This window comes from Capricornis sumatraensis, chromosome 1, assembly GCF_032405125.1.
Source record: "Capricornis sumatraensis isolate serow.1 chromosome 1, serow.2, whole genome shotgun sequence".
NCBI lineage: Eukaryota > Metazoa > Chordata > Mammalia > Artiodactyla > Bovidae > Capricornis > Capricornis sumatraensis.
In genome coordinates, this window is record NC_091069.1 from 176,153,084 (window position 1) to 176,171,987 (window position 18,904).

Sequence of the window (18,904 nt, forward strand, 5' to 3'; positions counted from 1 at the left end):
TAACTAAAGGGGAAAAAAAAAGTTGAGTCTAACAACTTTAAGAGCACTGCAGAATACTGAAAAATAGACCATTCTAGGTTAGCTCCCTAAAACAACATACTAATAGAGATACTTTGATTCATTTACTTACCAGGTGAGTCAAAATCAATAATAATAAGCAATAATATGACTCTCATCAGGAAAAACTATAAAGCAAGATTACTTATTCTATGTTTTCTGCTAAAACAGATTCCTATCAAATAGGATACTTTCTAAGGGCCACATAAAAGAGCAAAATCTTGTTTAAAAAAATAACCTTGGGGAACTGATATAAACTACCATCTATTCTCTTTAAAACAAGCTCAATTAATAAATCTATTTCTGAAAATAATATTCAAAGAGTATGATGAAGTGAAAAGTATCAGAATTGGGGGGTACTCCTTGAAGTATGCAGACACAAAAAAAAGTCAACACAAATGCCTCAAAAGACAAGGACCCAAGAGCCAATAAACATAAAATTACTTCTGAATCCCTCAAATGAACTTTAAAAGAAATAGAGAGTAATAAGAACTGGCTATAACTAATAAATAACTTTACTGAAAAAGTATACAGTGTAATAGAGACAACAAGTTGGGATTTAGCCAAAAAGAGAGGAAGAAACATATCCTACCAATGACTATTTAAGCAAATAAACAAAATCAAATAGACTCATCACCTTTCAAGATGACTGTGAAAGATCACTGATACCAATAAATGTAATCCAATCCTGTGACTAAAACAGAGTACAAAATAACATGGCAAAATTAGTATTTTAAAATCACTGATATGAAAAAAATAATTCTTTTTTCTTCTCATTTTGTTAAATAGGAAAGGAAAAGACACTTATTCCAGGACACGTACTCAAATTCCTAGCAACAGCATGTTAAAGTTTTATTCACTGGAGCAAAAGGTATTTGGGGAAATGTCTATACAATCCTTCTTAAACTAATGACAGGATTTAAGGCAACTTTTAAAACTAAAAACAAAAGAGAGGTTTTACAGCAATGGCCAAATCTGTCTTGAGTTTCCTAAGCCATTAAAATAATAATGAATACAAAATGCATAAAAGGACGTCTATAATTCTATTCATACCGCTTTCAGAACAGAAATTCATGACTAAAATAAAAACCTTCATGACTGCTAAAGTGTATTTTTTTCAGGAATCACAAACACTTGAGATACTTTACACTTTATTATATCATTATATGACTGGAGCATGATTTTTTTTATAGCTCCTAATTTACATAAAATGGGATCTTCCCAACCTAGGGAGTGAACCTGGGGCTCCTGCACTGCAGGCAGATTCTTTACCAACTCAGCTACCAGGCAATTTCCTTGGGTAGGGAAGATCCCCTGGAGAAGGAAGTGACAACCCACTCCAGTATTCTTGCCTGGAAAATCCCATGGACAGAGGAGCCTGTAGGCCACAGTCCATGGGGTCGCAAAAGAGTCGGACATGACTTGACAATAAATGATTTTAAAAATTCTTTGATTCAAGTCCAATTCAGTACCTTTCTAGGAAACAAATGTGTCATATATCATTACAAATAACAATTTGTTCCATTCTGTCAATATAAACATGTCTTTACTCTGCGACATATCTGTTATCAGTTGGAAAAATACAGTCCACAAAGTTTCCAATCCCTTTTCTATAAAAAGAATTAAAAGGACAAGTCAAATACTTTTTTTTTCAAATTTCTGAAATTAATTTTCAAGTTGAAAAGCTTTCTAACACAACGCTATCCAAAACTTTCTGAAATAATGGAAATATTCTTTATGCTGTCTAATACAGAAGTCATTTTCAGCACTTGAAATGTAGCTACTGCAACTAAGGAACTGAAATACTAATTTTAGTTCATTCTAATTCAAATTTATAACATACTAGAAAACTAAGTTCTAATGAGCAAACTACAGGCATTTGAAAGTTGGCTTGCAGATTGCTGTTGAAAATGTACAGCCACATAGCTGAAGCTGGGTGATTGATTTAGAGTAATAAGGTCATGATAAATCCTGAAAGCCAGCAAGCAGTTATCACAAATGAAGAACTTTACTTCAACTATCACAGAACAATAGGGAGTTTATACAGGCTACAGAACCTAAACTGTTATTAACAGTTTAAGGAAACACAAACCTCAACTTTCTGTTTTGAATTAACTAAAAAGTTAATATGAAGTAAAGTTCTGTGACTTCCAAGTGAATTAGCAAATAAAAGGAAAAAAAAATCAACATGTTCAATATCTGTTTTTAAAAGACTTTTAGCATACACTCTAGAAAGGATGAAAGGCCTTGGAGCTTAAGTTTTCACACTGTGAGGGACCTAGATCATACTGTTCTACATCAACGCCCTCTCTTTAACTCAAAAATGTATATTCATGATCCAAAGATCTGCCCTTCACAATTCTGCCTTACCAGCAGGAATGCATAAGTAATAAGTAAGGGATATAACTTCTCATCTCTGTTAAGTTCCTCTATAAAGCAATATTACACAAATCCTAAATTCTGCCATTTGGTATTCAGTATGAGATAACTTTCCATTGATTCATTCTCAGAACAGACTCAGATTTATCATTATCTATTAGGAGTTACAGGACTCAACTATGGATTACCCAAAATTTGGAATATCAAGCAGATTATTTAAGAAGCATTAGAAGAACAAGGAGTTGAGAGAAGTTCAAAATATGCTGGTAAATGGAGAGATAAAAAGCAACATGATCCTATGCTTGGTATGCATATCAAAGAAGCACTGAAGTACATATACCAAAATGTTAGAAGTGATTATATCCAGTGACAAGGGTATGACAGGGTATTTATCCTAGAGCTATGTATACCTATGTTCACCCAAAAACCTACACATCAATGTTCATAGCAGCTTTATGTGTAATAGCCAAAACATGGAAACAACTAAAATGTCCCTCATTTGCCGACAAAAGTCCATCTAGTCAAAGCTATGGTTTTTCCAGTAGTCATGTATGGATGTGACAGTTGGACCATAAAGAAAGCTGAGTGCCAAAGAATTGATACTTCTGAACTGCGGTGTTGGAGAATACTCTTCAGAGTCCCTTGGACTGCAAGGAGATCAAATCAATCCTCAAGGAAATCAGTACTGATATTCACTGGAAGGACTGATGCTGACGCTGAAACTCCAAAACTTTGGCCACCTGATGCGAAGAACTGACTCCTTGGAAAAGCCCCTGATGTTGGGAAAGATTGAAGGCAGGAGGAGAAGGGGACAACAGAGGATGAGATGGTTGGAGGGCATCACTGACTTGATGGACGAGTCTGAGCAAGCTCCAGGAGTTGGTGATGGACAGGGAAGTCTGGCGTGCTGCAGTCCATGGGGTTGCAAAGAATAAGACATGACTGAGCAACTGAACTGATTTGACTTAACAACCATACCATGGAATTGTGTGTGCGTGCTTAGTCGCTCAGTCGTGTCCAACTCTTTGCAACGCCATGGACTATAGCCCACCAGGCTCCTCTGTCCATGGGGATTCTCCAGGCAAGAATACTAGAGTGGGTTGCCATGCCCTCCTACAGGGGATCTTCCCAACCCAGGGATCGAACCCAAGCCTCCCACACTGCAGGCCGATTCTTTACTATCTGAGTCACCAGGGAAGCCCAAGGATACTGGAGTGGGTAGCCTATCCCCTCTCCAAGGGATCTTGCTGACCCAGAAATCAAACTGGGGTCTCCTGCATTGCAAGTGGATTCTTAACCAGTTGAGCTATACCATAGAATACTACTAAAAAAAAAAAAAACAAAGCATTTATACATACAATAACTCAGATGGCTCTTGCAGGCATTACATTAAGTGAAAAAAGTCAATCTCAAAAGGTCACTTAATATATTGATTCCAATATCTCAGATAAAATATTCTCAAAATGATGAAGTTTTAGAGACAGAAAACAGAGTAGGGTAGGATAGCCAGGGGTTAGGAATGGTGGGGGCAACAAGAAGCAGTGTAACTACAGAGGGGTGGCACCAGGGAGATCTTTGGTATGAAGGATTAGTTCTGTATCTACTTGTAGGATAAAGCATACAAAAATGGACATGTTGCAGCAATGTCAATTTCTTTATTTTGAGATTTTGTACTATAGTTATATAAAATGTCATCACTGGGGAGAAACTGCCAGACTGGGTACATGGAACCTCTCTGTATTATTTTTGCAACTACCTATGAATCTATATAATTTCAAAATTAAGGTTTTTTTAAAGAAAACAAAAGGATAAATCTTATCCCTTCCAATTCCTGACTTTCCCTATCTACTTAGGCTCCATGAACCATTCACCTCTAAGGCCATACTCTGGAGCAAAACATGGTTTCAGGTCCTAGACAGAATGAAGAGGGCACTGGCATGGGAGGGCTGCCCAAAGTAAGACATCAGAGTGTCAGCAGAGAGAGGAAGTTCTCCAGTTAAAAGGGCAGTTCAGTATGAAAGTGTCAGAGCACAAGCAACGTAAAGAAGGGTCTATGCTGTGGGGGAAGAGCAGCCTTGAGCAAGGTACCAGAACTAAGTGGTGTGAGGACTGGGCATGGACCAGCACAGAGTACAAGGAGAGATCCATGTGGTAACTGAGGCCCAGTGCAACCGCCAAAGCACATGCAGGAAGGCATCCACACAGGAGACAAGGGATGGCTTGCACTGCCATGGAGTACAGGAGCTGGGAAGAGAGCATCCAACCGATCAGGAAGGGGAGAAGGGCAACAGTGCTGAAGGGAAATAGTTACATACAGGGGTTGGGGGTAAGTAAATAGATACACTAAGGATAACAGAATCAGGTTTATCACTGTCTGAGAAAGGACTCATAAAATATGGGAGGAAGCAAACTGAAATGTACTCCATGGTAATGGACTATAATTGGAGGTATCAGTGTGAACTCATGGTTTTCAATACTTATAGATACATGGATAATTATAGATGTAAATGTATGTACATATATACATATAAATGTATGTAAGTATGTACATATATATATATTCTCTGGCTTTATCCACTAACAGTCCTGGGAGCAGTTATACTCCACCAGCAATGAGCAGCACACTGAGCACTCAGATCTTGGCTTCTAAACATCATTCTCCACTAAAATGAACTAGGACTCCTAAGAAAAAATGTCAGATTCCAGGGATGGGGCATGTAAAATACAATATAAGCCTACAACATCTCATGACTTAAAGGAAGTGCTCAAGGACTGATGGGACAGGTCAAAAGAACACAGAAGCCAACCTGAAGAGGCTCAGAATGGCCAAATCTTCAACTAAGCACTAATCACAGTTGATTTTACCCAGTGAACAAAACTCCAAAATCAATATTGATACAAATAAATAAATGAACAAACTTCAAGGTATGATGAGGGATAAGGTTAACTTTACACTGGCAAAACCTGGCAGACCCTACCTCAATTAACTGATCAAAGTGAACCATCATCAGAAGGGGGAAAATAATAATCATGTGCCACCTGTTCAAATGCAATGGGCAACAAACACAGCATCACTTTTTGCAATACGCCTGCCAAAATAACAAGTCTCTCTAAGAGGAAAAATCATATAAACCTGAACTGAATGACATTCTACAAAATGGTAATTTTTACATATGATTATCATAAAATTTTTAAAGAGAGGAACTAACCCAGAGTTAAGAAAACTAAAGAGACATGACAGTTAATGCAATGTATAATCTGAACTGGATCTTTCTGCAAACAAACTTTAATGCCTGGAGAATAAGCAGATGAGTAAGGATATAAAAGTTATATAGAGAACAAATGCATGGATACCAAGAGGAAAAGGGGACGGGTGGGAGAAACTGGGGGACTGGTGCTGACATACATACACTACTGATTCTGTGTATAAATTGGATAACTAATGAGAACCTACCAGATAGCACAAGGAACTCTACTAGATCCTTTATGGTAACCGAAACGGGAAGGAAATCCAAAAGAAGGGATATATGTATATGCATAGCTGATTCGTTTTTGCTGTACAATATAAACTAACACAACACTATAAAGCAACTATACTCCAATAAAAATAAATTTAAAAAAAAATAAGAATACAACTAGCCAAACTGACCTGATCAACATTTACAAAAAAACCCACCCGACAAAAGTCAGACTCCACATTCTTCTCAAGTGAATACAGAGCATTCACCAGGTAACCATATGTTTAGATCTTGTAAGACTCAACAAATTTAAAAGGGCTTAAGTTGTACATGTAGTCTCTGACCACAGTGTCTAAGTTGTACATGTACAGTCTGTGACCTCAGTGTCTAAATATCAATGACAAAAAGATACCTGGAAAACTTCAAATATTCAGAAATTAAGCATGGGTCACAAAGAAATCACAAAAGAAATTGAGAACTTTTGAGCTTAAAATGCTTACATCAAAAAGAAAGATCTAAAACAGCTACCAAACCTTCTACTTTAAAAAACTGAGAAAATAAGAACAAATTAAAATAAAGTAAGCATAAGGAAAGAAATAACTTGAGAGTAAAGATGAACGTTGAAATGAACAATGTGTGTGTGCATTCAGTCATGTCTGATTCTTTGTAACCCCATGAACTGTAACCTGCCAGGCTCCTCTGTCCATGGAATTTTCCTGGCCATGATTGCAATTTCCTTCTCCAGACAATCTTCCCTCCCAGGGATCGCACCCATGTCTCCTGCATCTCCTGCATTGGTAGGTGCATTCTTTACTACTGAGGCACTAAAACCAAAACTTACTCTTTGAAGAGACCAGAATAACCAACAAATCTCTCCCCAGATTAATCAAGAAAAAGACAACTGGCACTATCAAGGTGAAAAAAGAAATTATTACAAGGCCTTTAGACAATAAAGGAATTGAGAAAATATTATGAGAATTTTTGTTCAATTAAAAAATGAACTCCTAGGCATATACCCTGAGGAAATCAAAACTGAAAAAGACACTTGTACCCCAATGTTCACTGCAGCACTACTTACAATAGCTAGAACACGGAAGCAACCTACATGTCCATCAACAGATGAATGGATAAAGAAGCTGTGGTACATACATACAATGGAATACTACTCAGCTATGAAAAAGAATACATCTGAATCTGTTCTAATGATGTGTATGAAACTAGAGCCTATTATACAGAGTGAAAGTCAGAAAGTACACAATATAAACATTGTGTACTGACACATATATATGGAATCTAAAGAGATGGCACTGATGAATTTATTTTCAGGGGAGCAATGGAGAAACAGACAGAGAGAGCAAACCTGAGGATGCGGTAGGAGAGGGAGAAGGGGAGCTGTATGGAGAGAGCAACACAGAAATCTACAATGCCATACGCACAACAGAATGCCAACGGGAGTCTGCTGTATGACTCGGGGAACTCAAACAGGGGCTCTGTGAAAGGCTGAAGGGTGGGATGGGGAGGGAGACGGGAGGAAGGTCCAGGAGGGAGAGGACATGGGTGTACCTATGGCTGATTCTTGCTGATGTACAACAGAAAACCACAGAATTCTGTAAAGCAATTATCCTTCAATTTAAAAAATTTTTTAAAAATGAAATGGTCAAATTCCTTGAAAAATATAATTTGTCAAAACTGAATCAAGAAAAATTTTAAATCTGATTAGCTTTTTATGTTTTAAAAGTTTAAAATTTGGAAGTAAAACTTTCCCACAAACGAAACTAAACCCTAGATTAAGTTATTGGTAAAGTCCACTAAATATATATTATTATGATAGAAATAACACCAATTTTCTATAAAGTTTCAGAAACTAGAGAAGAAACTATTTTTTATAATGCCAATATACCTGAAACAAGACTGCAAGAAAACAATATGCCTCATAAACATATACATAAACATTCTTTTTAAAAAATCAGTAAACTGAATCCAAGAACATATGAAAAGGACAATGTATCATGACCAAGTGCAATTTATCCCAGGAATGCAGGACTGGCTTAACATTTGAAAATCAATAAGTTTACTTTAAGAAAAGGAAGGAAAATCATATGATCATCTAATAGGTGCAGAAAAAATATCAATGAAGTTATACATCCATTCACAACTTTAAAAGAAATCTCAGCAAACTACAAAGAAAACATCTTCCACCTCGTAAATAAAGATAACCTATGAAAAATTTATGTAGAGGATGCTAACCTAGTTTTGGCACCTGTTATGATTTTCCTTCCTTTTTGATGCTTTTGAACTGTGGTGTTGGAGAAGACTCTTGAGAATCCCTTAGACTGCAAGGAGATCCAACCAGTCCATTCTGAAGGAGATCAGCCCTGGGATTTTTTTGGAAGGAATGATGCTAAAGCTGAAACTCCAGTACTTTGGCCACCTCATGCGAAGAGTTGACTCACTGGAAAAGACTCTGATGCTGGGAGGGATTGGGGGCAGGAGGAGAAGGGGACGACAAAGGATGAGATAGCTGGATGGCATTATAGACTCGATGGACGTGAGTCTGAGTGAACTCCGGGAGTTGGTGATGGACAGGGAGGCCTGGCGTGCTGCGATTCATGGGGTCGCAAAGAGTCGGACACGACTGAGCAACTGAACTGAACTGAATAAAAAATGTATAGCTAAAACAATTATTAATGGTGAAAAACTGAATACAATCCCCTAAAGATCAGGAAAAAAGCAAAAATACCGACTCTTACCACTTTTATTCAACACTGTTCTGGACGCCTAGTCCATACAATAAGGAAGAAAAAAGTAAAAAACATATAAATTGGAAAGGAAGATTTAAAACATATGGACAATAGGGACCCTGAAAAAAACCGAAGGAATCTTACTAGAACAGGTACACGTAACAAGATCACACGATACATAGTCAACATAAAAAGAATCAACTGCATTCCTATATACTGGTCACGAACAATTAGACACTGCAAGTTTTTTTTTTTAACACCATTTACAATAACATCTTAAACATGGAATACTTAAGGATAAACTTAACCAAATAAATATGTCCAGAAACTCTACATGATAAAAACTATGCCAAGAGAAGTTAAAGAAAAGCAAAGCAAACATAACAATACACCATGTTCATGGACTGGAAGCCTCTACTTCTTAGTTGCTGGTTTTTATCAAGTCAATATACACAAACAATGTAATCTTAACTAAAACCCAGATAGTTCATTTTATAGAAACTGAGAGGCTGATCCTGCATTTTACATGAAAATGCAAACAAACTAGAACAGTCACAGTAATCTGCCAAAGAAAAACCAAACTGGAGGACCTACGCTACCTGATCTCAGGATTTTGTATAGAAAATATACCCATCAAGAATAATACTGATGGCAAAGATAGAAACCAGATTAAACAAAAAGAAAACAGAAGAGAAACAGCTTAACTTCTAAAAAATGTACCCAGAAGAAATTTAAAAAGACTTTTTTAACAACATTCACAGTGACTTTATTCATAATGGTTGAAAACTAGAGATAATAAATAACCATAAAGAGGGAAAGAAAATTTTAGGATAATGTAACAACAGAATGTTAATCAATAATGAAAAAAATGAACTACTTACTGATAACACTAAACCAACATGGAAAACTGCAGAAACACTATGCTGAGCAAAAGAAGCTGGAGGGAAGAGTTGCACATGACTCCATTCATATAGAGTTCTCACATTAGTCACTCAACTGTGTCTGACTCTTTGCGACCCCATGTACGGTAGCCCACCAGGCTCCTCTGTCCACGGGATTCTCCAGGAAAGAATACTGGAGTGGGCATCCATTCCCTTCTCCAGGGAATCTTTTCAACCCAGGGATTGAACCCAGGTCTCCCACACTGCAGGCAGATTCTTTACCGTCTGAGCCACCAGGGAAGCCCAAAGTTCTCAAGGGACAACATTAATTTATGATGGGGAGGAGGGGCGGGGGTGGGGGGATCAGAACAATTGTGGAGTGGACTGACCAAGAAGAAAACAAACTTTCCAGGATGATGAAAATATTCTACATCTTGATGCATTATGGGTTACATACAAGTTTAGGCAGCTGTCAAAATTCTGAATTTTAACTTAGGATCCACATTTCACTTCAAACTTTTTCTCAGTTAAAAAACATTTCTTTCACTCAAAAAATATATGACTGCCTCCACAGCCCAGTTACTGAGAACACAAAGTTAAAATACAAGTTTCAGAGAAGAGGCCTTATGGTCTCACAAGCAAAGAAATGAAAAGTTAGTTGTTATAATGAAAAATTACACAAAGGCAAGTTTTGAGAAGTGAAAAATAGTAGACTGCCAAACAAAGAATATTACAGGTGTATCCAACATGTACAGAAATAAGAGGAAAAATCACATTGGACCTGGGCAACTAATATAATTTCAATGTACTTAAACTACGAAGTGTAGGGCTTGCAGAGGCTGGATAAGATAAGAACAGACCTAATTCAAAGGCTCTTTTACCCCAAGCACAAGAGCGCATTTCAGCTTTTTAGCAAAAAGAAACCTCTGAAAAATTTCTGGGAGGAAAATGATAAGTATAAATCTCATTTTGAAAAGATCACCTGAAAAACAGACAGGTATGGCTCAGGTTACAATCAGTCCAAGAAGAAAGCTATTACCATCAACAGACTATTTTATTGTTTTCAATCTCACATGGAGCATTTGCCAAGGCAAACAACATTGAGGACACATAAAACACACAACTTCATAAATGTAAAACAATAAACAATCATACAATATACACTCTCAGACCATAACTGAATTAAAACTATAGATCAGTAACAAAAAAATAGCTGAAAAATCCCCAAAACTTGGAGATTAAATAACACACTTCCAAATAACACATGAATCAAAGAACATATCTCAGAAAAAAAAGATAAAATGAACCAAAAGAAAATAAAAATACAACTTCTCAAAATTTGTGGAACACTGTGAACGCAGTGCTTAGAGAGAAATTTGTATCACTGAACACTATGTGTGTGTGTGTGTTCAGTCGCAAAGTCACACCCAACTCTTTGCAACCCTATGGACTGCAGCCCGCCAGGCTCTTCTGTCCGTGGGATTCTCCAGACAAGAATACTGGAGTGGGTGGCCATGCCCTCCGCCAGGGAATCTTTCCAACACAGGGACTGAACTCGTGTCTCCTGCATTGGCAGGCAGGTTCTTTACCACTAGTGCCACCTGAGAAGCCCAAAAACCATGGGTGGCAAATTAAATCCAAAATAACATAAGAAAAGATATCATAAAAATTAAAGGAGAAATCAATGAAATTGAAAACTGGAAAACAACAGAAAAAAATCAAAAGCTAATTCTCTATAAAACTAGGGGGAGGGAACAATGGAGAACTGGTGTTAAGTGGGTACAGAAATTCAGCTTTGCAAGACAAAACAGTTCTAGAGCTCTACTGTACAATGACAGTGCAATTAACTGTATGCTGACACTGGATGTAATATATATGCTTAAAAATTGTTAAGACAAAGAGCAGCCTCTGCTCACTGCAACTAGAGAAAGCCCGCACACAGCAAGGAAGACCCAGTGCAACCAAAAATAAGTAAATAAGCAACTTTGACATACTTAAAAAAAAAAAAAAAAAAGGCAGCAAGCCTCTTGTCAGGCTAAGACAAAAAGACATAAATTACTGATACCAGAAATTAAGGTGGGACCATCACTGCAGACCGCATGGACACTAAAAGAATAATAAAAGAATACTATGAACAACTCTATACCCACAAATTTGATAACCTAGATGAATTGAACCAATTCCTCAGAAGACACAATCTGTCAAAACTCACATAAGAAGAAACATACATAGCTATTAAAGAAACTGAATTACTAACCTTCCAAAAAGGGAAGTACCAGGCCCTACACTGGTGAATTCCATCAAACACTCAAGGAAGAAATTGTACCAGCTCTCTACAATCTCTCCCAGAAGACCAAAGCAGAGTGAATATTCCTAACTCATTCTATGAAACCAGGGTTACTCTAACATCGAAACAAAGATACTGCAAGAAAAGAAAACTAGACCAATCTATCTCATGAATACAGATGCAACAATCTTCAACAGGTTACTAGTAAATTGAATTTTTAAAATGTATAAAAATAATTATACACCACAACAAAGCGGGATTTCTTCCAGGTATGCAAGGCTGATTCAGCATTAAAAAATTAATTAATGTAATTAATCACCATCGACAGGCAGAAAAAGTAAAAGGCTACTGCAATAGACTAGGTAAAAGTCCGTGAGCACATGTATTAGAACACAACTGTAAGTAGTTACCCACTCATTCACATCATGTGCTAACACCTGGGCCATAATGAAAAATAAGACAAAATTCATGCTCTCAAAGAGCCTACTATCTATTAGAGACAAACTGAACAAGTCCCTACTGCAGGGAGTAAACCTAGACTGAGGTGGCAGGCTGATGATGATGAAGCACTGATCAGTTTAAAAAACAGAGAGGGGTTATGATTAAGGGGAATATTACAAGTAGGGTACGTGAGGGTCCTAAAGCACAAGAAAAAGCACAGTATATTCGAAGTACAGAAAGGATCCAGGTTTAATATCACATAAAGAATAGAAGAAGATTTTATGACAGTAGTAGTTTTGCTGATCATCAGGTAAAAATAAAGACACAGAAGGCAAAAAAACCACTCAGCTTCTCAGACTCCCTGCCTGCATCCGCACCATGCTCAGGAAGGCCCTGCTCCTCTGCCTGGTTTGCCCTGGCTGTGACTTATCCCACACTGCTCCCAGAATTCACCACTGACCTACAGCCAGCCAGCCACTGAACTACTAGACTTGATCAGTGACCAAAACACAGAAACAATCACTGACTTGTACTTAAACAACACACAGACTTTTGCATTGCCTACTGATGTGGAATTAAATACCCTCAGTACTAAGAAAGAAGTCACTGAGGCCAGAGCTGATTACAATTCACTTCACACAGATAATTTTTGGAGTGAAGATTATGAAGAGGTCATTGCTGGTTGTTCCAAAGAGCCTGTGACTGAAGCACCAAATGAGCCCTGAACCTTCAGGGGAAGCAACAAGTCCAGCTCACTGTTTTGGTTTGTTACTGTTGCCTTTTTTTTTTTTCCCAGAAAATGTACAACTTTCTAAAAAGATTGTGAGTCTCTGAACAAGCCTACCATTCCATTATAGAAGCTTGAATAACTACAAAGACTGTGAGACACAGCATGTATCCACTTGAAGATAAGCAGAAACTGTACACAAAAGAAGGGCATCTCATAATATCTTAAGCATGTCCCATTTAATGTGGGCTCAATAAATGCTCCTTTGAATTGAAAAAAAAGTTACGGGTATCTACAAAAGAGTGTCTTAGGTGATGACCTGTGACATCGAGGTTGAACAGGAAAGACTGAAAGGGTGAAATACTTTTTTAAAATAATGAAAAAATAAAAGAAGGCAGGAATTGCCAACAGTTACAAAATTTGAAGGAAAAATTCTCAAGTATATGATCTTTTTCTAGCAATGCTCCAGATTCAATCCTTATACTTTTCTTTTCTTCCAATCCTTCTATTCTTTAAGGAGAAATCCAAAAGTTAAAACAAAGTTATCTTTTAAAATTAAGCACCTAAAATTTAATGCACAATAATCCTGACAAATAAATGTTATCCAGAAAATATGTTTCTAAAATGTATATAATACAAAAACTTAATTTTGCCTTATCATCATGATTTTTATCAATATTTGGTATATCTATTTTAGAACACACATTTGAACTATTTATATTCAGATTTTAAACATTTTTTGAAATTTCTTCAATGACTATATCACTCAACAGAAAATTATGTTTCTAACTAAGCTTAGTATCTTATAAAGGAATTACTTACAGGGACATTAAGTGCATACTGTAGTCCTTGAGGAAGTCTTTCATGCGTTTCCATCTGCTCTTCATCATTTTTCACTGTCTCCTCATGGACCATGAGTTCATCATGTGGTATCATATCCTGTTGTCTCATTTCACTTTCTTGTAACACTTCATCTGCAGCAAGGATCTCCTGGTGAGGCATACTCCGATCTTGAAGCACCGATTCCTGCAGTTCCCCAGACACGGTAGACTGGCCAGACACTCCACCCATTACAACCATTGCCCTGGAAGACTGCATTTCGTCTATGCCGCCACATTTAAGAAATAATCCTTCCAGTTTGTCGTCAATGTTCATGCTTAAGTATAACTGCCTAGAAAGACCAAGTTTGGCAACAAAGCATAATAAATTAGTTTTGTATGTCTACTTGAATTTTTTAAATTTCAAATTATGAAAGGTATCCATACTTCAATAAAAGTTTTATTCACATAATTCAATATTGCCTCCAATTTAAAAATTACCAGTAAATTTCCAAAAGCTGGTAGAATAAAACACAAATTTTTATTTCTGACATTAAGGCACTAATCTATTTCATTACGAAAAATGAGCATGAAATAAAGCAAACTGGGAGAAAGTATTTGCAACACCAGATGGCTCCATATCCTTTAATGTATTAAGACATCTTTAAAATTAAAATAAGAAATAACATTAAGAAATAAACTGAGAGAATACTATCAGGTAAATCATAAAGAAAAATTAGAAACAGTCACTAAATATATGAAATAGTAGTCACAGCAGTATCAAAGAAATGAACATTAAAACCGTATTTTATCCCCCAAATTGATAACAACTCTTAAAAAATACATCCAAGGTTGAGCTCGCAGGGAAAAAATCTACTGACAGTGGGAGTACTTTAGTTCAACTATTTCCAAAGGTAATTTGGTACACTGTATCAAAACCCATAAAAATGCATATATTCTTTGAACTGGTGACAAATAATACTTTTAGGAAACTATCCTGATGAAATCAGAAATATGCATATAAAGATAGGTATGAAAAATCACTATGGCAGTACTTTAATAGTGAAAAACTGGAATTACACTAAGTAGTCAACAAAAAGAAATTGGGTTAAATTATATCCATACATGCATTTTAAAACTAAAGTAATGGTTGCCCCACTCAATAAATTTACTAAAAATTATTGAATTGTACTCTTAGAATGGGCAAATTTTATTTTATAAAAATTATATCTCAAAGTTTTTCTTAAAAATAGAATCAGAAAAATGGCTATGCTTGTGTGAGGAGACTGTTGATAGGAGGAAGTGGGGTATCTGGGAGCAGACAACATTTTTTCTTGAGTGGAATGCTGGCTATACAGGTGTGCCCACTTTGTAAAATTTTAAGATGTGTATCTGTGATATGCACACATTTCTGTCAGTTATTATACTTCAATAAAAAGTCTGTTGAAATTTTTTTTTAAATACAGTCAAAAAATATTCTTGAAAAATATTTTAAAATTTTGGGAAACAGCCCAATATATTAAGGGAAATGTGTATGTAAATATGTGTCTGAATGTACACAGCTTTACTGAAAATGCTAACAATTACCACTGGGTTGTTTCATACTTGTATTTCTCTCTAATTTGAACTTTCTATAAAGTAATTTTATTTCTTTTAAATACTTTAAATTTGTTAAAATAGAAAAAGTATTTTCATTACTAATATATTCTTAGATAGTTGCCCATGATTAAATTTAAGAGGTCATAAGAATTAGACCCTACTAAATAATTACATTATCTTTTTTCCCCATTATTATACGAAAAATAGGCAATATCAATCCTGCTCTTCTAACTTTGGTTGCTATAAATTCACACTCCATTGTGTTACTCAAGGAACTAGCATAACAATAATCTTGAAATCCAAAGACATTTTACCTTAAAGACTGTCAAGGCACTGGTATGGCTTGTTTTTTACCAGGCTGTATAAAATAAACACATACATTCACCCAACATGAAAGGACTACAGTTAGTAAATGTATTAAGTATAAATCAATGAGGTAGTAATGGTTACTACTTTAACCACAGCTTTCAAATGTTAAATTTAAATACACTGCTGAAATCTAAAATAATCTTTCATTTACTAACACCATCTAGGGAGAAAACTTTATTCAAATGTACAGCTCAAAAACTGGGGTTTTCCAGGTGGCTCAGTGGTAAAGAATCTGTTTGCCAAGCAGGAGACTTGGGTTCAATCCCTGGGTCAGGAAAATCCTCTAGAGAAGGAAACAGCAGCCCACTCCAAAATTCTTGCCTGGGAAATCCCATGAACAGAGGAGCCAGGTGGGCTACAGTCCATGGGGTTGCAAAAGAGTCAGATACGACTTAGCAACTCAACAAAAACACAACAGCTTAAAAACAGCTCACATAAACAGTAACGTAAACAAAAGAAAAATGTAATTCATACTTGCTGTGTCTTCCCTGGTACAGTGAGTATCATAAATCCAGAAGACATACTGGACAAAGGAACAAGAATTTAATTTCCCTTTTTGAAATATTTTAGTGGTCTAAATGACAAATATTCAAAATACATCACCAAATAACTGTCTTCTTCAAATATTCTATTTATCACATTTCTTAGAGAATAAACTTTCCTACAACTAATAAACTTAAGTCTCCTAGGGTTAAAATTTGCTTATTTCTTTGGAATTCCTTACCAAACCAATTATATACTTCTAATCTATTTACTGTTTTCCTAAAGGACTCAAAAGGGACCAATATATACACAAAGCCACCCTTTACTTCTGTGACATCTGCTATTGCCACATACATCATTATTAAAATAAAAACATACCCCCACACCCCCTGGGAGCTTTTAAAGAATATGGGAGAAGTAAAAAGAAGTAATCATTAAAAGCAGACATTAATAAAAGATATCAGACAAATTAACCTAGGACAGACTTTTTTTTTTTTTTTTTAAGAGTACCAAAAGTTAAAGCTGACTTACTAACCCGCAGCAAGGTCTACATTTCCCTAAAGCAGTGGTCCTCATCTCCAATGTTTTTTAGAATGTACCGCATCAAATTAAAAAAGTTTAGTATATCCTAATATACGGTGGTGGTAGTGTAGTTGCTAAGTCGTGCCTGAGTCTTGCAACCCCCCACCAGGCTCCTCTGTCCATGGGATTCTTCAGGCAAGAATATGGGAGTGGCTTGCCATTTCCTTCCATTTCCATCTCATTTCCAAGGGATGTTCCCAACCCAGGAATCAAACCTGGGTCTCCTGCATTGCAGGCAGATTCTTTTACCAACTGAGCTATGAAGGAAGCCCTATCCTAATATATGCGTAGTGCTTACAACTCTACTCCTATAACAGTGTGTTAACATATAATAAACCTAGGAAAACAAACATAAAAATTTAATTTTTACAAAACTAGTCTTATCCCTAACATCAGGCTGGAACAGTAAGTATTGAGGAAGTCAAAATACTTTGGAGGTAGAGAATATTTGGGGGAAGATAAGTATGCAAAAAAAAAAAGTGCCAGAATGAGGCATCTGAAACAGGAAGACACCACAACTCAGTAAGGAAGCAGTAAATGGAATGGGAAGTGGAAACACTGTCAATAAAGGGCAAACTTGACCTCTATGAAAATTTTCTTGAAAACAGTCCATATAGACAGAAAAAGGAATCGATCTTCCTTTTTCACATTTGGTTTCTTATTCCTCTAACCCCAAATTAACCTATGTATTTCAAGTTACTGGCTAGCCTAGAAACTGTTTCTGAGACAATTTCCCTGAAATACCAGAAAATATTAAGATATCAACACAGACTTCAATATCAAGGAACACTGCTCTGACAGTTTTAAGGTTAGCTTTGGAAATATCTACCAAAATGAAAACTGTTGACCACTGACACAACAATCTCATTGCTAGGAGTATATATAATCCTATGTATGTGCTTAGTCATAAAAATTAACCAAAGATTTATGTACAAGGATGTGACCTTTTAATGGAAAAGGATTGGAAACGGCCTAAGCATCCTCTAATGGAAAACCTGTTTAACTATGATTCATCCACACAGTGGAATACACATTAGCCATTAAAATGAATGAGGCAGCCATATGTGCTGGCTCAAAGTTCTCCAAGATACATGGGGGGAAAAATCAAGAAGATATACAGACAAATAAGTGAGCCATACTTGTATCACATATCTTAACCAGTGTTGGGGCAGAGAAAGCTGGACAGGAAATAAACAAGGCTCTCAAACAAAGTTAATTTCACTAAGCCTATGGTAAAAGGGAAAAGGACAAAGTTACCCTAAGAAAAATGATCAGGAAAAGTATGTTTTTTACTGTCCTTGAAGCTCTCACCAACCTTAAATTTCTCCCTTACACCTCCTATATGACGTCAGTCAAAGCTCCCATGTGCTTCACTTCACTGCACATTCAAAAACCCAAACCCTGCAAAAGACTCCATGCGTGCTCAAAAGTTAACACAGGCTACTTTCCCTCTATTTCAGTATTTTCAGGAAGATTCAGTCAAGTACAAATAAATGAAACTGATGTTATCTATCCACACTAAAATGTGAATATTTAAGTGTCTCTTTCTGCTAAATCTTAAAAGCCAACTGTTTTTTGACCCAAATGTCTATATAATTAATGGAATATTACACAGCAGAGAGAAAGAAAGAATGCTTAAGTCATGTCTCTTACAAGAAAGGCTGCTCTGGAAGAAACAAAGAAATAACTAATCTACATTCCCAGGAGCCTCTGTCAAACAGGGGGAAAGAATGACTAGATGGAGTAATAAGCTCTAAGCCACCCTTAGCTCCTTATAACAATCCATTATTTTGTTTGTAAAGGAAGTTTGGGTAGCTGACAAAGAATATAAAATCACAGAGCTATTAAGATCCAAGACAGGATGGACAATGATGTTCTAGAAATAACTCAGCTAACTAAAGGTAAAATGGCACTCCTTCTGGAGTTACCTAGAACACAGATTACTAAAAACCAGAACTTAGGAAGACAGAAGGAAGGAAGGGGCCTACCTCGGGCCAATTTCTCCCTCCAACAGACTATTTCAAACACTGTATTCTTTTCCTCCTTCCAAGTTTAATCCTTCCATCTCCATCCCTCTGCCAG

General features: G+C 36.4%; 1 protein-coding gene across 1 annotated transcript in view; it reads right to left on the bottom strand.

The window, feature by feature from the left end:
* Window positions 1–18,904, bottom strand: part of ZNF148 (zinc finger protein 148) — a 103,939-nt gene that overhangs the window by 69,121 nt on the left and 15,914 nt on the right. The window contains exon 3 of the mRNA XM_068973193.1: window positions 13,794–14,142. Coding sequence (XP_068829294.1) covers window positions 13,794–14,126 — 333 coding nt within the window. The 5' untranslated portion in view covers window positions 14,127–14,142. The remainder of the gene's footprint in view (window positions 1–13,793; window positions 14,143–18,904) is intronic.